Below are 18,383 nucleotides of genomic sequence, written 5' to 3' on the forward strand. Positions count from 1 at the left end.
CACTGGTGAGGCCACAACTGGAGTATTGTGTGCAGCTCTGGTCACATTACAGGAACAATGTAATTGTTCTGGGGAGAGTGCAGAGGTTTATAAGAATGTTGCCAGGGGCTAGAAAAGATATGAGGAGAGATTGGATGGATTGGGGTTATTTTCCTTGGAACAAAGGCACCTGAGGGGTGACTTGATAGAGGCGTACAAAATTATTAATGGAAGAGGTGGCGTGAACAGAATAAAATCGTTTCCCTTGGTGGAGAATTCTAGAACCAGGAGACAAGATTCAAGATAAGTGGCAGAAGGCAGAGAGGGGACGTGGGGAAGAACTTTTTTTTTATGCAGAGGGTGGTGGGTGTCTGGAATTCGCTACCCGATTTAGTGGTGGAGCCAGAGACACTAAACTCTTTTAAAAAGTCCCTGGATCTGCACAGTAAGTGCTGTAAACTACAGGGCTATGGGCCGGGTACAGGAAGGTGGGAATAGAAAGGGGGCAACCTGAGTGTCCTTGGGCTGGCATGGACAAGATGGGCTGAATGGCCTCCTTCTGTGCTGTAACTTTTCGGTGGTTCTATCCAGGAATCTCAGTCAAAGCAACCTCAGCCCAGCTTACGGGGTGAAGGGGTTGTGGGTAAGAGCAGAGGTTGGGGAGTGTGAAGGTATGACGGAAGATGGAGCGGGAGGGGAAGGGGAAGGGGATGGGGGCCCGGTGACCCTCACTGTAATCCTGTGGGACTGACCTGGTGAAACAGACAGACAGACAGTTTAATTTATTAAAAAAAACATGATCACTTTACACTGACAAATCACAGTGCCCCCCCCCGCCAGGAAGGCAGCACCCCACCCCACCCCAGCAGGAATCTGCTGCCCTTGAAGTTTGAGTCGTCACATAATTGTACAATGACTTGCAGCGACGGGAAACACGCCCCATCATTCCCAGCCCCACCTCACAGTGAAATGTCCCACTAGCAACCCCCCCCCGCACCCCCCCACTCCCCAGCCCACCCACCCCCTCACTCTGATCCTCTACCCCCACCGCCAGGCCAGTGGAAGTGGAGGCTATCTCACAGCTCCAATCCATTCCACAGTTAAATCAGTCCAGCTCCTGGTTTCCCCGGGTTGCTCATTCCTTGTTCCACAATCCGTTGGCCATCATTCCCAGCCCCTTCATTCGGGAATCTCGGGGACAATGTTGATCATCAGTTCCTCAGCGCCTCGCCGTACGACCACGGTCAGCGAGTTCTCCCTGTGAACCGCACGGTAAACATCCTCCGCAGTCTTCACCGTGCTCCCATTTATCTCCAGCACAATGTCCCCCGGCCTCACACCAGCTCTGTGTCAGAGTGCAGAGGGAAGATGTTAGAGAGAGAGAGCAAGGGGAGGGGGAGGGTGAAGAAGAGAGTGAGGAGGAGGGGGACAGAGGGGAGGGGGCGGGCCAGGGCCAGGACCAGGGGGAGGGGAGGGGAGGTGGGGGCCAGGAGGGAAGAGGAGGGGTGAGACAGGAGAGGCAAGGAGATGCAAGGCAGGAGGGGCCACTAGGGGTGCAGGAGAGGACAGAGGGGAGAGGAGGGTGTATTACTGCTACCCCCTAAATACCCTCGGCCTCTGCCCCAATGTCACCCAGCCCCCACCCCCTTCCACCCTCCCTCATTTTTACTCACAGGTAGGCGGGAGATCCAGTGATCACTTTGTGGATTAAAACCCCGTGGGAAACATTTGGAAATTTGGGATCTCGAAGTTTCAGCTCACTGAGGATTCTGTAATGTTGGAAAGATCAGTACACAGAGTGTCAGCTCACAGAATACTGTCCGGGGAGAGTGGTGGGGGCGGGTATAAAACTGCTGCACAACAAACATACACCCCCTCCACCACTCCCCCCAAACACACCAATATACCCCCGTGTGTGAGACACAGAATATTAACCCCGCCCCCCCCAGTGTGTGACACACAAATATAACCCCCCCCGTGTGTGACACACAAATATAACCCCCCCCGTGTGTGACACACAAATATAACCCCCCCCCGTGTGACACACAAATATAACCCCCCCCGTGTGTGACACACAAATATAACCCCCCCCCCGTGTGTGACACACAAATATAACCCCCCCGTGTGTGACACACAAATATAACCCCCCCGTGTGTGACACACAAATATAACCCCCCCCGTGTGTGACACACAAATATAACCCCCCCCGTGTGTGACACACAAATATAACCCCCCCCGTGTGTGACACACAAATATAACCCCCCCCCGTGTGTGACACACAAATATAACCCCCCCGTGTGTGACACACAAATATAACCCCCCCCCGTGTGTGACACACAAATATAACCCCCCCCCGTGTGTGACACAGAATATTAATCCCCCCTGTGTGTGACACACAAATATAACCCCCCGTGACACAAAAATATAACCCCCCCCGTGTGACACATAAATATAATCCGCCCCTCCGTGTGACACACATATATAAACCCCCCACCCCCATGTGTGACACACATATATAAACCCCCCCACCCCCATGTGTGACACACAAATATAATCCCCCCCCCCCTCCCCGCGTGACACACAAATATACTCGCCTAATCTCAAATATCAGCTTGTGCCAATTCACCAGTGGGATGGAGCTTCATTGGACACGGGCAGAGTGGGGATTTATCCACCACACAAACTTTACTGTGCATGAGGAGGTCTTTCGGCCCATCAAGTCTCTCCCAGCTTTCTAAAACAACGTTCTATTTAAAACAGACCCAACCTCGCCAATCTATCCTGATGGCTAGCGTTGTTTAATTCCTGGATTCATCACTGAGACAGACTTACTGAGGAGTGAGAGTCAGCATTAATACTCCAATGTAACGATGTTTTGTTTCAGCTCCAAACCAGGATTCTGGAAAATAATCAAAAGGGTTTTTAACAGAGCCACCAATCCCAGATCATCACTAAATCAGCTCAAACCCATCCTTCCGAACTGCCAGTGTTCCACTCACAACAATCCCAATCAGATTCACTCGTGTCAATGCTCCTTCTCCTTCGTTAGGACAGGAAGTCAGGGTGGCAGACTGGGCAGACAGTGGTCCAGCTGAAACACTGACTGTTCCTCACTCCTCAGACGCTGCCTGACTGGCTGAGTATCTCCAGAGTTAACCTGCTGTCACTTCAGCTCATCTTCACCCAGAGGGTGGGGAATGTGTGGAATTCACTCCCACAGAATGTAGTTGAGGCCAAAACGAGTGCCCCAGGGATCTGTTCTAGGACCCTTGCTGTTTGTCATTTTCATAAATGACCTGGATGAGGAAGTGGAGGGATAGGTAAGTAAGTTCGCTGATGACACGAAGGTCGGTGGTGTTGTGGATGGTCTGGAAGGATGGCAAAAGTTGCAGCAGGGCATAAATAGGATGCAGGACTGGGCGGAGAAGTGGCAGATGGACTTCAACGCGGATAAATGCGTAGTTGTCCATTTTGGCAGAACCAACGGGATGAACGAGTACACTATCAAGGGCAGGAGTCTTGGTAGTGTTGAAGAGCAGAAGGATCTTGGGGTCCGGGTCCACAGGACTCTTAAATCGGCCTCGCAGGTGGAAGAGGTGGTCAAGAAGGCGTATGGTGTACTGGCCTTCATAAATCGAGGGATTGAGTTTAGGAGTCGGGAGGTAATGCTGCAACTTTATAAGACCCTTGTCAGGCCTCATTTGGAGTACTGTGCGCAGTTCTGGTCGCCTCACTATAGGAAAGACGTAGAAGCTATTGAAAGGGTACAGAGGAGATTTACAAGGATGTTGCCTGGACTGGGAGGCATGCCTTATGAAGTTAGGTTGAGGGAACTGGGTCTCTTTTCCCTGGAGAGACGTAGGTTGAGAGGCGACCTGATAGAGGTTTATAAAATGTTGAGAGGAATAGATAGGGTGGATTCTCAGAGGCTATTTCCCCGGGTTGAAATGGTCGCTACGAGAGGACACAGGTTTAAGGTGTGGGGAGGAAAGTACAGAAGTGATGTTAGGGGTAAGTTTTTCACTCAGAGGGTGGTGAGTGAATGGAATCGGCTGCCGTCAGTGGTGGTGGAGGCGAACTCGCTGGGGTCTTTTAAAAGACTTCTGGATGAGTATATGGGGTTTTATGGGATTGGGGGTTATAGATAGGTGTTGATGTGATCGGCGCAACTCGTGGGCCGAAGGGCCTGTTTGTGCTGTAGTGTTCTATGTTCTATGATTTCAAGAAGAAATTAGATATAGCTCTAGGGGTTAAAGGGATCAGGGGATATGGGGGAGGGGGGAGGGGGTGAGTGGGGGAAGGGGGGATCAGGATATTGAATTTGATGATCAGCCAGGAACAAAAAGAATGCAGAGCAGGTTTGAAGGGCCAAATGGTCTATTCCTGCTTCTAGTTTCTATCTTTCAAACCCTGATAATCTTTCACCACCTTGTTTATCAGGAATCTACCTGGCTGTGCCTTCAAAACATTCAAAAACAGAAACTAGGAGCAGGGGGAGGCCACTCGGCCCTTCAAACCTGCTCTGCCATCCATTCTCATCATGGCTGATCATCAGATTCAATATCCTGATCCCCTTCCCCCCATATCCCCTGATTCCTTTAGCCCCAAGGTCTATATCAAATTTCTTTTTGAAATCACACAAAGTTTTGGCCTCAACTACTTTCTGTGGGAGTGAATTCCACACATTCACCACCCTCTGGGTTTATGCCTTATCCTCAAACTATGGCCCCTAGTTCTGGACTCCCCCATCATCAGGAACATTCTTTCTGAACCTACTCTGTCTAACCCTGTTAGAATTTTATAAGTTTCTATGAGATTCCCTCTCACTCTTCTAAACTCCAGTGAATATAATCCTAACGGACTTAGTCTCTCATCATATGACAGACCTGCCACCCCAGGAATCAGCCTGGTAAATCTTCACTGCACTCCCTCTATAGCAAGGGCATCCTTCCTCAGATAAGGAGACCAAAACGACACACAATACTCCCGGCCTCACCAATGCCCTATACAATTGCAGCAAAACATCCCTATCCCTGTCTTCAAATCCTCTCACTATGAAGCCAACATGCCTTCTTTATTGTCTGCTGTAACTAAGACTGATGCATAGGGACACCAAGTTTGCATTGAGTATCCACCTCGTTCAATTTGCACACATTCAAATAACTTGCCTTCTTTTGCTACCAAAGTGGATAATCTCACATTTACCCACACTATACTGCAGATACCCACACGCTCAGCCTGTCCAAATCACTCTGAAGCATCTCTGCATCCTCCTCACAGCTCACCTTCCCATCCAACTTGGTATCATCTGCAAATTTGGAGATAAAACATTTAGTTCCCTCTTCCAAATCATTAAAATATTATGTCGATAAAAGAAAATTACTGCGGATGTTGGAATGTGAAACCAGGAGAGAAAATGCTGGAAAATCTCAGCAGGTCTGGCAGCATCTGTAAGGAGAGAAAAGAGCTGATGTTCCGAGTCCAGATGAACCTTTGTCAAAGCTAAAAGGCATAGAAGGTGGGGGATATTCATATCGCAGGGGGAGGGAATAAAAGATGAGTCATAGCCACAGAAAGAGGGGAAAAGACAGCTAATAGCTGTCCACAGAGAACAGAAGGTGTGAATGGCCAAATGGCAGAGAAGGTATAACGGTGTGTGTGAGCGAGCGAGCGTGTGTGATGAAAACAACAGGGCTGACGTGGGTAGAGCAAATCATCTGAAGTTGTTGAATTCGGTGTTAAGACGGGAAGGCTGTAAAGTGCCGAGCTGGAAGATGAGATGTTGTTCCTCCGGTTTGCGTTGAGCTTCGCTGGAACATTGCAGCAGGCCAAGGACAGACACGTGGCCATGGGAGCAGGATCATGGGTTAAAATGGCAACAACCGGAAGGTCAGGGTCCTGACTGTTGATCACCCTCGGTCTGTGTGCAATGTGATCACCCAGTCTACACTTGGTCTCTCTGATTGGAGGAGACCACACTGGGAGCTGCGAATGCAACAGAGCAAAGTGGACGTGAACAGTTGGGGTCCGAGCACAGATCCCACTGCCTTTTGAGGAAGAGAGCTCCGAAGACTCATAACTCTGAGAAAAGAATTCTCTTCATCTGTCTTAAATGAGTGAACCCTTCTTTAAAAGAAGTGACCCTGAGTTCCAGATCCGTTTTACGTTCTTATAGTTCCAGACACCAAAACTCACTTTTACTCTGCTCCGCTTGCACGAGGAACTGCCGCACACGGTCCGACGGAATAGCGAACGAGATTCCGGATGTCACCTTCATGGTGTTAATTCCAATCACCTCACCATCCTGAGAACAGAAGAGGAAGATGATTGGAGAGAGAATGAGGTTACAGTCGTGCCCCTGACTGACCCACATTCTCACCCCGTCCCTCCTTCCCTCCCCACTCACCGCCACCGGCCCCCTCACTGCCAACTGTACCCATTCACATGGCAGCCCTGCCTCTCAACACTGGCTCCAACCCAGGATGTGGAGATGCCAGCATTGTACTGGGGTGGGCACAGTAAGAAGTCTCACAATACCAGGTTAAAATCCAACAGGGTTATTTGGAATCACGAGCTGCCCCTTCATAGAACATAGAACATTACAGTGCAGAACAGGCCCTTCGGCCCACGATGTTGCGCCGACCAATTAAAAAAAGCAATGACCCTCTAACCTAAACCAATCCCTTTCCATCCATAAACCTATCCACGGATCTCTTAAACGCCCCCAAGCTAGGCACATCTACAACTGCAGCAGGCAGGGCATTCCAATCCCTCACCACCCTCTGGGTAAAGAACCTACCCCTGACATCCGTCCTATAACTACCACCCCTTAATTTAAAGCTATGCACCCTCATGCTAGCTTTCTCCATCCGAGGAAAGAGGCTATCACTGTCCACCCTATCTAAACCTCTAATCATCTTATATGTTTCAATAAGGTCCCCTCTTAGCCACCTTCTTTCTAACGAAAACAACCCCAAATCCCTCAGTCTCTCCTCATAGGACCTTCCCTCCATACCAGGCAACATCCTGGTAAACCTTCTCTGCACCCTCTCCAATGCCTCCACATCCTTCCTATAATGTGGGGACCAGAACTGCACACAATACTCCAAGTGCGGCCGCACCAGAGTTTTGTACAGTTGCAACATGACGTTGCGGCTCCTAAATTCAATCCCCCTACCAATAAACGCCAAGACACCATATGCCTTCCTAACTACCTTATCTACTTGATTCCCAACTTTCAGGGATCTATGTGCACATACACCTAGATCCCTCTGTTCATCAACACTATTCAGAGTCCTACCGTTAGCCCTATACTCTACACATCCGTTATTCCTGCCAAAGTGAATTACCTCACACTTTTCCACATTAAACTCCATCTGCCACCTCTCGGCCCAGCTCTGCAACTTGTCCAAGTCTCTCTGTAAACTATGACATCCCTCTTCACTATCTACCACTCCTCCGACTTTGGTGTCATCAGCAAATTTACTGATCCACCCAACTATACCCTCATCCAGATCATTTATAAAAATTACAAACAGCAGTGGCCCCAAAACAGATCCCTGAGGCACACCACTTGTAACCGAACTCCATGACGAATACTTTCCATCAACCACCACCCTCTGTCTCCTATCTGCTAGCCAATTCCTGATCCAATTAACTAAATCACCCTCAATCCCACACATCTGCATTTTCTGCAGAAGCCTACCATGGTGAACCCTATCAAACGCCTTACTAAAATCCATATATACCACGTCAACTGCCTTGCCCCCTTCACTACGCTCCAAAAGCTCGTGATTCCAAATAAACCTGTTGGGCTTTAATCTGGTGTCATGAGACTTCTTACTGTCTCCAATCCAGTACATGGTTATCGGGGCAGGATGGGTTTACTGTTCCTGATATGTTTATAGAGGAAATAAAAGCAAAATATTGCAGATGCTGGAAATCTGAAAGAACAGAAAATGCTGGGAAATCTCTGCAGGCGTGGGAGACAGAGTTAACGTTTCAAGTCCAATCTGACTCTTCTTCAGAGGGGGAGAATGTGATGGATGGTGTAGTGTACGGGACGGGGAGAGGGGGCGGTGGTAGTGCAGAGAATAGGGTCAGGGATAGGTGGGAAGTAGGAACAATTGGACAAAGATGTTTTGGGCACAAGGCAAAGGGTGTGGGAAAGAGGATGCTGATACTGGCGTGAGGGTGAGGTAGCAGAGTGCATTAATAGCAGAGCTAAGTCAGCGCGCTGTTGGTGGTTGTAGTACTGCTTGTGTGAGTTGAGTTAGGGAAACCATGGCTGTGGTATAAACTGCACAGCATTATCACAGGAACTGGCTGCTCATCTTCCTCCGAGCACTGTGGGGTGGCACGGTGGCGCAGTGGTTAGCACTGCTGCCTCACAGTGCCAGGGACCCGGGTTCAATTCCCAGCTTGGGTCACTGTGTGTGGAGTCTGCGCGTTCTCCCTGTGACTGTGTGGGTTTCCTCCGGGTGCTCTGGTTTTCTCCCACAGTCTGAAAGACGTGCTGGTTAGATGCAGTGACCTGAACAGGTGCCGAAGTGTGGGGACTAGGGGAATTTCACAGTAACTTCATTGCAACGTTAACGTAAACCTTACTTCTAACAAATAAATAAACTTTACAGTAAATCAGCCCACTGAAAGAGAGAGAAATACAAAGGTAAAAACACAGACAACTCACCAAGTTGACAAGGGGACCTCCAGAGTTCCCAAACTAGAAGAGTGAAAGAGAGTCAGTGTGAGATTGGTGAGTTATTGAAACAAATTGTCTGACTGTAAATTGCTGACCTCTGCTCAGCCATTCCCCCTGTTCAAAACATAGAACACTACAGCACAAACAGGCCCTTCGGCCCAAAGGTTGCGTCAATCATATCCCTACCTACCAGGCCTATCTATAACCCTCAACCCCATTAAATCCCATATACTCGTCCAGAAGCCTTTTAAAAGACCCCAACGAGCTTGCCTCTACCACCACCGACGGCAGCCGATTCCACTCACTCACCACCCTCTGACCCCTGACATCTCCTCTGTACCTGCTCCCCAGCACCTTAAACCTGTGTCCTCTCATAGCGACCATTTCAGCCCTGGGAAATAGCCTCTGAGAATCCACCCTATCTATTCCTCTCGACATTTTATAAACCTCTATCAGGTCACCTCTCAACCTTCGTCTCTCCAGGGAGAAGAGACCTAGCTCCCTCAACCTATCCTCATAAGGCATGCCTCCCAATCCAGGCAACATCCTTGTGAATCTCCTCTTGCACCCTATAATAGCTTCCACGTGTTTCTTGTACTGACAAACACTCTCTGCCTGCTCACACCATCAAAACTTGGCAGAATTTTAAAAACCGCTGTTAATTCTCAATCCTGGCTTCTCACCGTCCACTTTAAAGGTCCTCGCTGTCAGGGTGAACCGCGGAACGTACACATGGTGGGAAGGGTGTGTGGTCAAAGCGTGGGAAAGGGTTAGACACAGCTTGAGGGTCCTGTTAACTACAGTGAGGTGGGGCGGGGGGCGGTGGGGTGGGGGGCGGTGGGGCGGGAGCGTGGGGGAGAGAAGGAAAGGGGGAAAGGGAATATGACGTGTTGGAAGTGCCATTGCAGAAGGAATCACAATCGGAACAGACGAATGGAGATGGAGAAAGCTGGAGTGTGAAGTCCTTACAGGAAGCAGGGTTGAGGAGGGGTAATCCAGGCAGTGATAGGAGTGGTGGGCTTGGAGTGAATATTTTTAGGCTGTCTATCCCCAGAAATGGGGATGGAGAAGGAAAATGTCAGAGATTTATTCCCAACACTTTTCCTGCCCTGGTTGTAAAGTATCCGGGGTCAGAAAAATTGCTGAATACTTAAATTCTTCTCTATTTGTTCAGCTGCTGCTGTTGTTTGGACATCCTGCAGCAGACAGTCACCTGCTCTCTTGTTTTATTGTCTCTCTGACTCACATTGTCTCACAACCCGATCGATACAATTCCACTTCCCAAAACCCAGGTACAGGAGGAGCCCATTCAGCCCCTCAATCCTATCCCACCACCAATAGCCATAGATCCTGGTGGATTTATACTTCAGACCTGCCCCCCCGAATCTCAAAGTATTTGGGGAACTTCGAGTCCCCCCCTGGGGCTTGGTGGCCAAGGAAGGTGTGTTCACTACGCGCCCAAACAGGTTGCTTATCACTTTGTAAATCTGTCGAACAAATGACAATGGCTGGTGCTGAGTGGGAGAGATTCCTGGTTAGCCTGGATAGAACCAAGAACAATACAGGCCCTTCGTCCCACACAGTGCCGACACAGATACCTCTCTAATTGAATATTTTCTTGCCTCTATGTGGTCCGTATCCCTCTATTCCCTGCCTTTTCATGTTTCTATCTAGATGCCTCTTGAACATTGTTATAGAATCTGCTTCCACCACCTCCTACGGCAGCACGTTCCAGACATTCCCCACCCTCTGTGTGAAAAACTTGCCCCTTACATCTCTCTTAAACTTTCCCCCTCTCACTTTCAACCTAATTGGAGCCTCTACCATCACTACCCATAGCGCCAAGACCACAACACGCATGTTGCCACGAGTGTGTAGACAGGGTTGATTGAAAGGAGTTTTCTGGGGGTTTTTGGGGGGAGGTAGGGGGGACTGATTGTAAAAGCAGCTAGGTCTGTGCCTACGTCCACGCAGTCCAGGTACTCACATCAATGGAAGCATCAGTCTGAATATATTCCATGTCCGAATGAGTCATCCCGAGTTCCCGACTCCCTCTCTGCACTGAGCTGACGATTCCGGAGGTGATGGTGTTCTGGAGGGCAAAGGGGCTGCCCATAGCAACGACAAACTCCCCATGTCTGATCTCAGCGGATATGCCAAGGGGCAGTGTAGGGAGAGGAGTCTAAAGGAGAAAAACACACACTGAATATCATCCGCGTATCACTCTGGAGAGGGGAACCTCGTGCTGGCATCACGGTCTGTATCCCCCCCACATCGCTGGCATCACGGTCTGTGACCCCCTCCTGCCAGCCCCCGCTCCGTACCTTGGGATTGATCTTGATCGTGGCGATATCAGCCACCTGATCAATGGCTTGAACTGATGCCTCGTACATCTCCCCATTCGCCAGCTTCACCCGTACCCGCCGCTTGTTGGCCACCACATGGGCATTGGTGACGATGAGTCCGTCCTGTGTCACTGCGAATCCGGAGCCATTGGAAATCGGCATTTCCCGACCACTGAACGGGTGCCTGGAGAGCAAACACAGCACTTCTCACTGTGGATACTGCCTGTTAATACTGACCATTCATCTACCCGGTTACTCACTGCAGACACTCCCTCCCTCTCCTTACTCCAACCTCCTTCCATCCTGCTATCTCTCCACAACGCCCTCCCCCTATCAACCCAACCTGTGAGTGTCCTCACACTCACCCCTTCCACCTCTTGTACCCTTCTCTCTCCTTCCCCTCCAAACCACTCTCTGCACCCTCCCTCTCTCTCCTACTCCCATTCTCTCTCACCCTATTTTGATTTGATTTGTCACATGTATTGGGATGGTGAAAATATTATTTCTTATATGCTATACAGACAAAACATACCATTCATAGAGTACATAAGGGAGAAGGAAAGAAGGTCCAGAATGTAGAGTTACAGCCACAGCTAGGGTGTAGAGAAAGATCAACTTAATGCAAGATAGGTCCATTCAAAGTTTGACAGCAGCAGGGAGGAAGCTGTTCTTGAGTCAGCTGCTAAGCGACCTCAGACTTTTGTACTGTTTTCCCGAAGGAAGAAGATGGAAGAGAGAACGTCTGGGGTGTGTGGGGTCCTTAATTATGCTGGCTGCTTTGCCAAGGCAATGGGAAGTGTAGACAGAGTCAATGAATGGAAGGCTGTTTTGAGTGATGGATTGGGCTACATTCACAATCTTTTGTAGTTTCTTGCGGTCTTGGGCAGAGCAGGAGCCCATACCAAGCTGTGATATAACCAGAGAGAATGCTTTCTCTGGTGCATCTGTAAAAATTAGTGAGAGTCGTAGCTGACATGCCAAATTTCCTTAGTCTTCTGAGAAAGTAGAGGTGTTGGTGGGCTTTTTTAACTATACTATCAGCATGGATAGGTGTTGGTGATCTGGACACCCAGATACCCAAAGCTCTCAACCATTTCCACTTCATCTCTGTTGATGTAGACAGGGGAGTATCCTCCACTCTGCTTCCTGAAGTCGATGACCATCTCCCTCATTATACTGACATTGAGGGAGAGATTACTGTCATCGCACCCTTTCACCAGATGGTTAGAACTGCTGCCTCACAGTGCCAGGGACTTGGGTTCAATTCCCAGCTTGGGTCACTGTCTGTGCAGAATGTGCACATTCTCCCTGTGTCTGCGTGGGTTTCCTCCGGGTGCTCTGGTTTCCTCCCACAGCCTGAAAGACGTGCTGGTTAGGGTGCATTGGCTGTGCTAAATTCTCCCTTAGTGTACACGAACAGGCACCGGAGTGTGGAGACTAGGGGATTTTCACAGTAACTTCATTGCAGTGTGAATTTAAGCCTACTTGTAAAACTAAAACTTTAAAATTTGAAAATCCTCTCTCTTTCCCTTCCCACTCACTCAACTCAACCCATCCCTCCCTTTCTCTCTCCCCCTCACTTCCTCTCCCCATCCCTTCCACTATCCTTCCCTGTGCCTCTTCCACCCTTCCCTTCTCTATGCTCCTCACATCCATCGACTCCCCCCCTCACCCCAATCATCCCCCTCCTCCTCCATTTTGCCAATAACTCCCCCTCCATTTGATTTGATTTATTATTGTCACATGTATTGACATACAGACAAAGCATACCACTCAGAGAAGGAAAGGAGAAGGTGCAGAATGTAGTGTTGCAGTCATAGCTAGGGCGGAAAGATCAACTTAATGCAAGGCAAGTCCACTCAAACACCTGAAAGCAACACGGAAGAAGCTGTTCTTGAGTCAGTTGGTACGTGACCTCAGACTTTTGTATCTTTTTCCTGATGGAAGAAGGTGGAAGAGAGAATGCCCAGGATGTGTGGGGTGCTTAATTATGCTGGCTGCTTTGCCAAGGCGGTGGGGAGTGTAGACAGAGTCAGTGGATGGGAGGCTGGTTTGAGTGATGGATTGGGTACATTCGTGACCTTTTGTAGTTCCTTGCGGTCTTGGGCAGAGCAGGAGCCCATACCAAACTGTGATACAACCAGAAAGAATGCTTTCTATGGTGCATCTGTAAAAGTTGGTGAGAGTCGTAGCTGACATGCCAAATTTCCTTAGTCTTCTGAGAAAGTAGAGGTATTGGTGGATTTTCTTAACTGTAGTGTCAGCATGGGGGGACCAGGACAGGTTGTTGGTGATCTGGACACCTAAAAGCTTGAAGCTCTTGACCCTTTCTACTTTGTCCCCATTGAAGAAGACAGGGACTTGTTCTCCTTTATGCTTCCTGAAGTCGATGACAATCTCCTTCATTTTGTTGACATTGAGGGAGAGATTATTGTTGCTGCACCAGTTCACCAGATTCTCTATCTCATTCCTGTAGTCTGTCTTGCCATTGTTTGAGAGCCGACCACTAAGGTGATGTTGTCACCAAACTCAAAAATTGAATTGGAGGGGAATGTGGCCGCACAGTCATAGGTGTATAAGGAGTATAGTAGGGGGCTGGGAACACCGCCTTGTGAGGCACCGGTGTTGAGGATGAGGTGTTGTTGCCAATCTATACTGATTATAGTCTGTGAATTAGGAAGTTCAGCCACAGAGGGAGATGCCAAGGCCCAGGACAAGGAGTTTGGAGATGAGTTTTGTGGGAATAATGATGTTGAAGGCTGAGCTGCAGTCAGACATAGGTGCTGTTATCTAGGTGTTCCTGGGTTGAGTGCAGGGTTAGGGAGATGGCACCTGCTGTAGACCTGTTGCAGCTACAGGCAAACTGTAGTGGTCCAGGAGGCTGGAATTGATTGTGCCATGACTAGCTTTTCAAAGCACTTCTTAATGATGGATGTCAGAGCCATCGGCCGATAGTCATTAAGCCACATTGCTTGGTTTTCTTAGGTACTGGGATGATGGTCGTCTTCTTAAAGCAGATAGGGACCTTAGATTGTAAAGAGGGGTTGAAAATGTTTTCAAATACTCCTGCTAGCTGATCTGCATAGGAAATCGCCAGTTCCAACGCACCCCTCCCTGATGAGCTCAATGCATTCTACACCCGTTTTGAGCAAGAAGTCAACGAGAGCCTGCCCTCCATCCTGGATGAACCTGTATCTGGGGTCACCATTGTAGACGTCAGAGCAGCTTTCTCAAAGGTCAACCCAAGGAAAGCAACTGGCCTGGATGGGATACCCAAACAAGCACTCAGATCCTGTGTGGACTACGCCAATACTATAAATTAAGAAAGCCCCGTCAACACCTCTACTTTCTTAGGAGCCTAAGGAAATTTGGCATGTCAGCTATGACTCTCACCAACTTTTACAGATGCACCATAGAAAGCATTCTTTCTGGTTGTATCACAGCTTGGTATGGGACTCCTGCTCTGCCCAAGACCGCAAGGAACTACAAAAGGTCGTGAACGTAGCAAAATCCGTCACGCAAACCAGCCTCCTTTCCACTGACTTTGTCTACACTTCCTTCTGCCTCAGTAAAGCAGCCAGCATAAATAAGGACCCCACGCACCCCAGACATTCTCCCTTCCATCAGAAAGGTTTGAGGTCACATATCAACCGACTCAAGACCATGCTCTTCCCTGTTGCTGCCAGAGTTTTGAATGGAATTAAATTACCTCACATTAAGCTGGTCTTTCTCTACACCCTCGCTATGACTGTAACCACTCCATTCTGCACTCTCTCATTTCCTTCTCTATGAACGGTATGCTTTGTCTGTACAGCCCACAAGAAACAATACTTTTCACTGTATATTAATACATGTGACAATAATAAATCAAATCAAAGTTACCCCAATGACTCCCCCGCCATTTACCTCCCCAGGATTTCGATGTAAACCACCGCCGGGCCTGTTTTCTCCACCACATCCGCGATGAAGTTGAACCTGAAGCGGGGGCTGTCGGGCGGGACGGGCCGGGCGGCTTGGACGGCGGGCAGGAGCGCGGAGAGACCGAGGCCTGAACCCGGGCCGAGGGGGCCCTCCTCCCGGCGCCGCCACAGCAGCAGCGCCGCCGCCGCCGCGGAGCCCAGGCCGAGGCCCAGCGGCCACCAGGAGCCGGGAGAGGGAGAGGCCTCCTCCCCGGCCTGGCCCCCCGAGCCGGAGCCGCTAGACAGGGTCCGGAGAGCGGCCTGTGTCCCCCTCCCCGGGGTCCGGAGGGCGGCCTGTGTCCCCCTCCCCGGGGTCCGGAGTGCGGCCTGTGTCCCTGTCCCTAGGGTCCGGAGGGAGACCTGTGCCCCCGTCCCCGGGGTCCGGAGTGCGGCCTGTGTCCCCCTCCCCGGGGTCCGGAGTGCGGCCTGTGTCCCTGTCCCTAGGGTCCGGAGTGCGGCCTGTGTCCCTGTCCCTGGGGTCCGGAGTGCGGCCTGTGCCCCTCTCCCCAGGGCCGGGGCCCGGAGCCGGCAGAGACCGCGGGCGATGGGCGCCGCCATCTTGGCAACAAGAAGAAACTTTATTAACACAGCCTGCGCGGGGCGGGGGTCAAGGGTCAAAGGTCACAGCCTCAGAGGTCAGGAAGAAGGGAGGGGCGGTTGCAACTCTCTCAGACTTCATCAATAGCTTCAGGGTTCACCTTATCAACCAGTAGTGTCAGTTCTTGTTGCCTTTGAGATTTGAAGCTTATTTATTCCTAGGCTCATATTAACTCCGCAATGAAGTTACTGTGAAAATTCCCCCAGTGGCCACAATCCGGGGCCTGTTCGGGTACACTGAGGGAGAATTTAGCACAGCCAATGCACCCTGACCAGCGTGTCTTTCGGACTGTGGGAGGAAACCGGAGCACCCGGAGGAAACCCACGGAGATACAGGGAAAAAAAAATCACTGAAATTGTACAGTGCAGAAGGAGACCATTCGGCCCATTGAATCTGCATCATCAACAGCAATCCCACCGAGTACCTATCTACGTTACCCCACTAATCCCTCTAACCTACGTGTGCTGGGATACTAAGGGGCAATTTAGCATGTCCGATCAACCTAACCCATACAGATTTGGACTTTGAGAGGAAACCGGAGCGCCCGGAGGAAACCCGCGCAGACACGGGGAGAAAGTGCAAACTCCACACAGTCAGTGACCCAAGCCAAGAATCAAATTCAGGGCCCTGGCACTGTGAGGCAGCAGTGCTAACCACTGTACCCAGCGCCAGCCACATATTCTGGGGACCCAGGTTGTAATCCTGCCATGGCAGATGGCGGAATTTGAATTCAAGTCAAAAAATCTGGAATTAAGAAGCTAAGAAACCTAATTAAGAAACCATTGAAAACATTGTTGATTGTTGGAAAAACCCATCTGGTTCACTAATATCCTTTAGGGAAGGAAATCTGCCGTCCTTACCCGGTCTGGCCTACATGTGACCCCAGAGCCACAGCGATGTAGTTGACACTCAACCGCCCTCCAAGGGCAACTAGGGATGGGCGATAAATGCTGGCCAGCCAGCAACATACATACCCCATGAAAAAACAATCTTCTCATAATTGTTGTTCCCTTTGAGATTTGGCGTTAAACCACGGAGTGAAAGGTTATTGGGAGATAGGCGACGGGTTATCAGATCAGCAAGGTCTTATTGAATGATGAGACAGACCCTGAGAACCCTGCTCCTAATGCGGATATTCATATCTTCATTCTGATATTTGTCCTGATGAGTGCAAGATGTGAAGCTTCAACAGCATATCTTTTTCAGCAATATTCAGGCTTTGTGCCACCAAGATTATATCACTCATATAGATTGGACAAATCAAATCAGCAGAGAGGATGAGTTCATGGAAATTACTTGTGACTGTTTCTTTGAACAATATATGCTGAAATTAACCAAAGGACACACTATTTTAAATCTGATAACATGGGATGAGGCATGTTTAATTACAGACCTTATAATAAAGGATCCTCCAGGCAAGAGTGATCATAACACAGTAGGATTTCACATTCAGTTTGAAGGTGAGAAATTTTGGTCCAAATCTTATATCTTAAATTAAGGCAATTGCCAAGGTGTGAAGAGAGTGTATACCTGAAGTGGACCAGAAATATAGGTTAAAAGGTAAGACAGTTATATAAAGTTTATTTATTAGTGTCACAAGTAGGCTTACATTAACACTGCAATTAAGTTACTGTGAAAATCCCCTAGTCACCACATTCTGGTGCCTGTTCTGGTACACTGAGGGAGAATTTAGCCTGGCCAATGCACCTAACCAGCATATCTTTCAGACTGGGAGAGGAAACAGGAGCACCCGGAGGAGACCCATGCAGACATGGGGAGAATGTGCAAACTCCAGACAGACAGTGATGCAAACCAGGAATCAAACCTGGATCCCTGGCACCGTGAGGCAGCAGTGCCACCATACCACCGGGAGTAGTATTGGCAAATATTGGGAGAAATTAAAGTTTGAGAGAAAGCTAGCAAGAAATATGAATACAGGCAGTAAAAGCTTCGACAAGTACACAAAAAGAAAAGTAGCTGAAGTTAACATCAATCCTCTAGAGGGTTGAGACTGGAGAATTAATAATGGACAAGGAAATGGCAGAGACTTTGAACAAGTATTTTTGTATTTAACTTTGACTGTTTTTGACACAAAAAAATCTCCAAGAAGTGGAGAAAAGCACAGCACAAAAGGCAGACAGGATCGCTGGAGCGATAGGAAAGCTAATGAGATGAAAGGCTGACATGTCCCATAACTGATGGCCTGCATCCTAAGGTCTTAAAGGAAATGTCCGCAGAGATAGTCAGCGCATTGGTTGGGATCTTCCAAAATTCTGGATTCTGGAAAGTTTTTGTGAAGCAAAACATATGTTTGCAAAACTTATTACAATTTTTGATGATGTAATCATGCAGGATGGATAATGGGGAACCAGTAGATGTAGTGTACTTGGATTTCCAAACGGCATCTGATAAGGTGCCACATAAAAGATGATTGCACAGGAGCTCGTGGTGTTGGCGATGATTTAATAGTCTAGGTAGGGAAATGGTTGACAACAGGAATCAGAGAGTCTGGGCAAATGGTTTGTCTTTGGTTTGTCAAATTAGCTAGTGGAGTACCGCCGGGATTTACAATCCAAATGAATGACATGAATAAAAAGACCACTGTATTGTAGCCAAGTTTGTTGATGATACAAAGCAAATTGTGAGGAGGATGTAAAGAGACTGTAAAGGGAGATAGATAGGTTAAAGGAGTGGACAAAGTATATATATTTTTAAAGTAAAGTTTATTTATTAGTCACAAGTAAGGTTTACATTAACACTGCAATGAAGTTACTGTGAAATTCCATGTTCCCAACAAAAAA

The 18,383-nt window shown here is 48.9% G+C and overlaps 1 protein-coding gene across 1 annotated transcript; it reads right to left on the reverse strand.

The window, feature by feature from the left end:
- Positions 1 to 1,007: 1,007 nt before the first annotated feature.
- Positions 1,008 to 15,542, reverse strand: LOC145344224 (serine protease HTRA2, mitochondrial-like). The gene is made up of 8 exons (XM_080191250.1): positions 14,932 to 15,542; positions 11,005 to 11,209; positions 10,668 to 10,862; positions 8,669 to 8,701; positions 6,175 to 6,283; positions 2,812 to 2,878; positions 1,653 to 1,748; positions 1,008 to 1,324 (listed from the first exon to the last, which is right to left on the reverse strand). Exons 1-8 carry the CDS (start codon positions 15,540 to 15,542, stop codon positions 1,159 to 1,161), a joined length of 1,482 nt encoding a protein of 493 aa, XP_080047376.1. The 3' UTR covers positions 1,008 to 1,158.
- Between the last annotated feature and the right edge of the window lie 2,841 nt (positions 15,543 to 18,383).

Source organism: Carcharhinus amblyrhynchos, chromosome 1 (genome assembly GCF_965287045.1).
Source record: "Carcharhinus amblyrhynchos chromosome 1, sCarAmb.v2.hapA, whole genome shotgun sequence".
NCBI classification, from domain to species: Eukaryota; Metazoa; Chordata; class Chondrichthyes; order Carcharhiniformes; family Carcharhinidae; genus Carcharhinus; species Carcharhinus amblyrhynchos.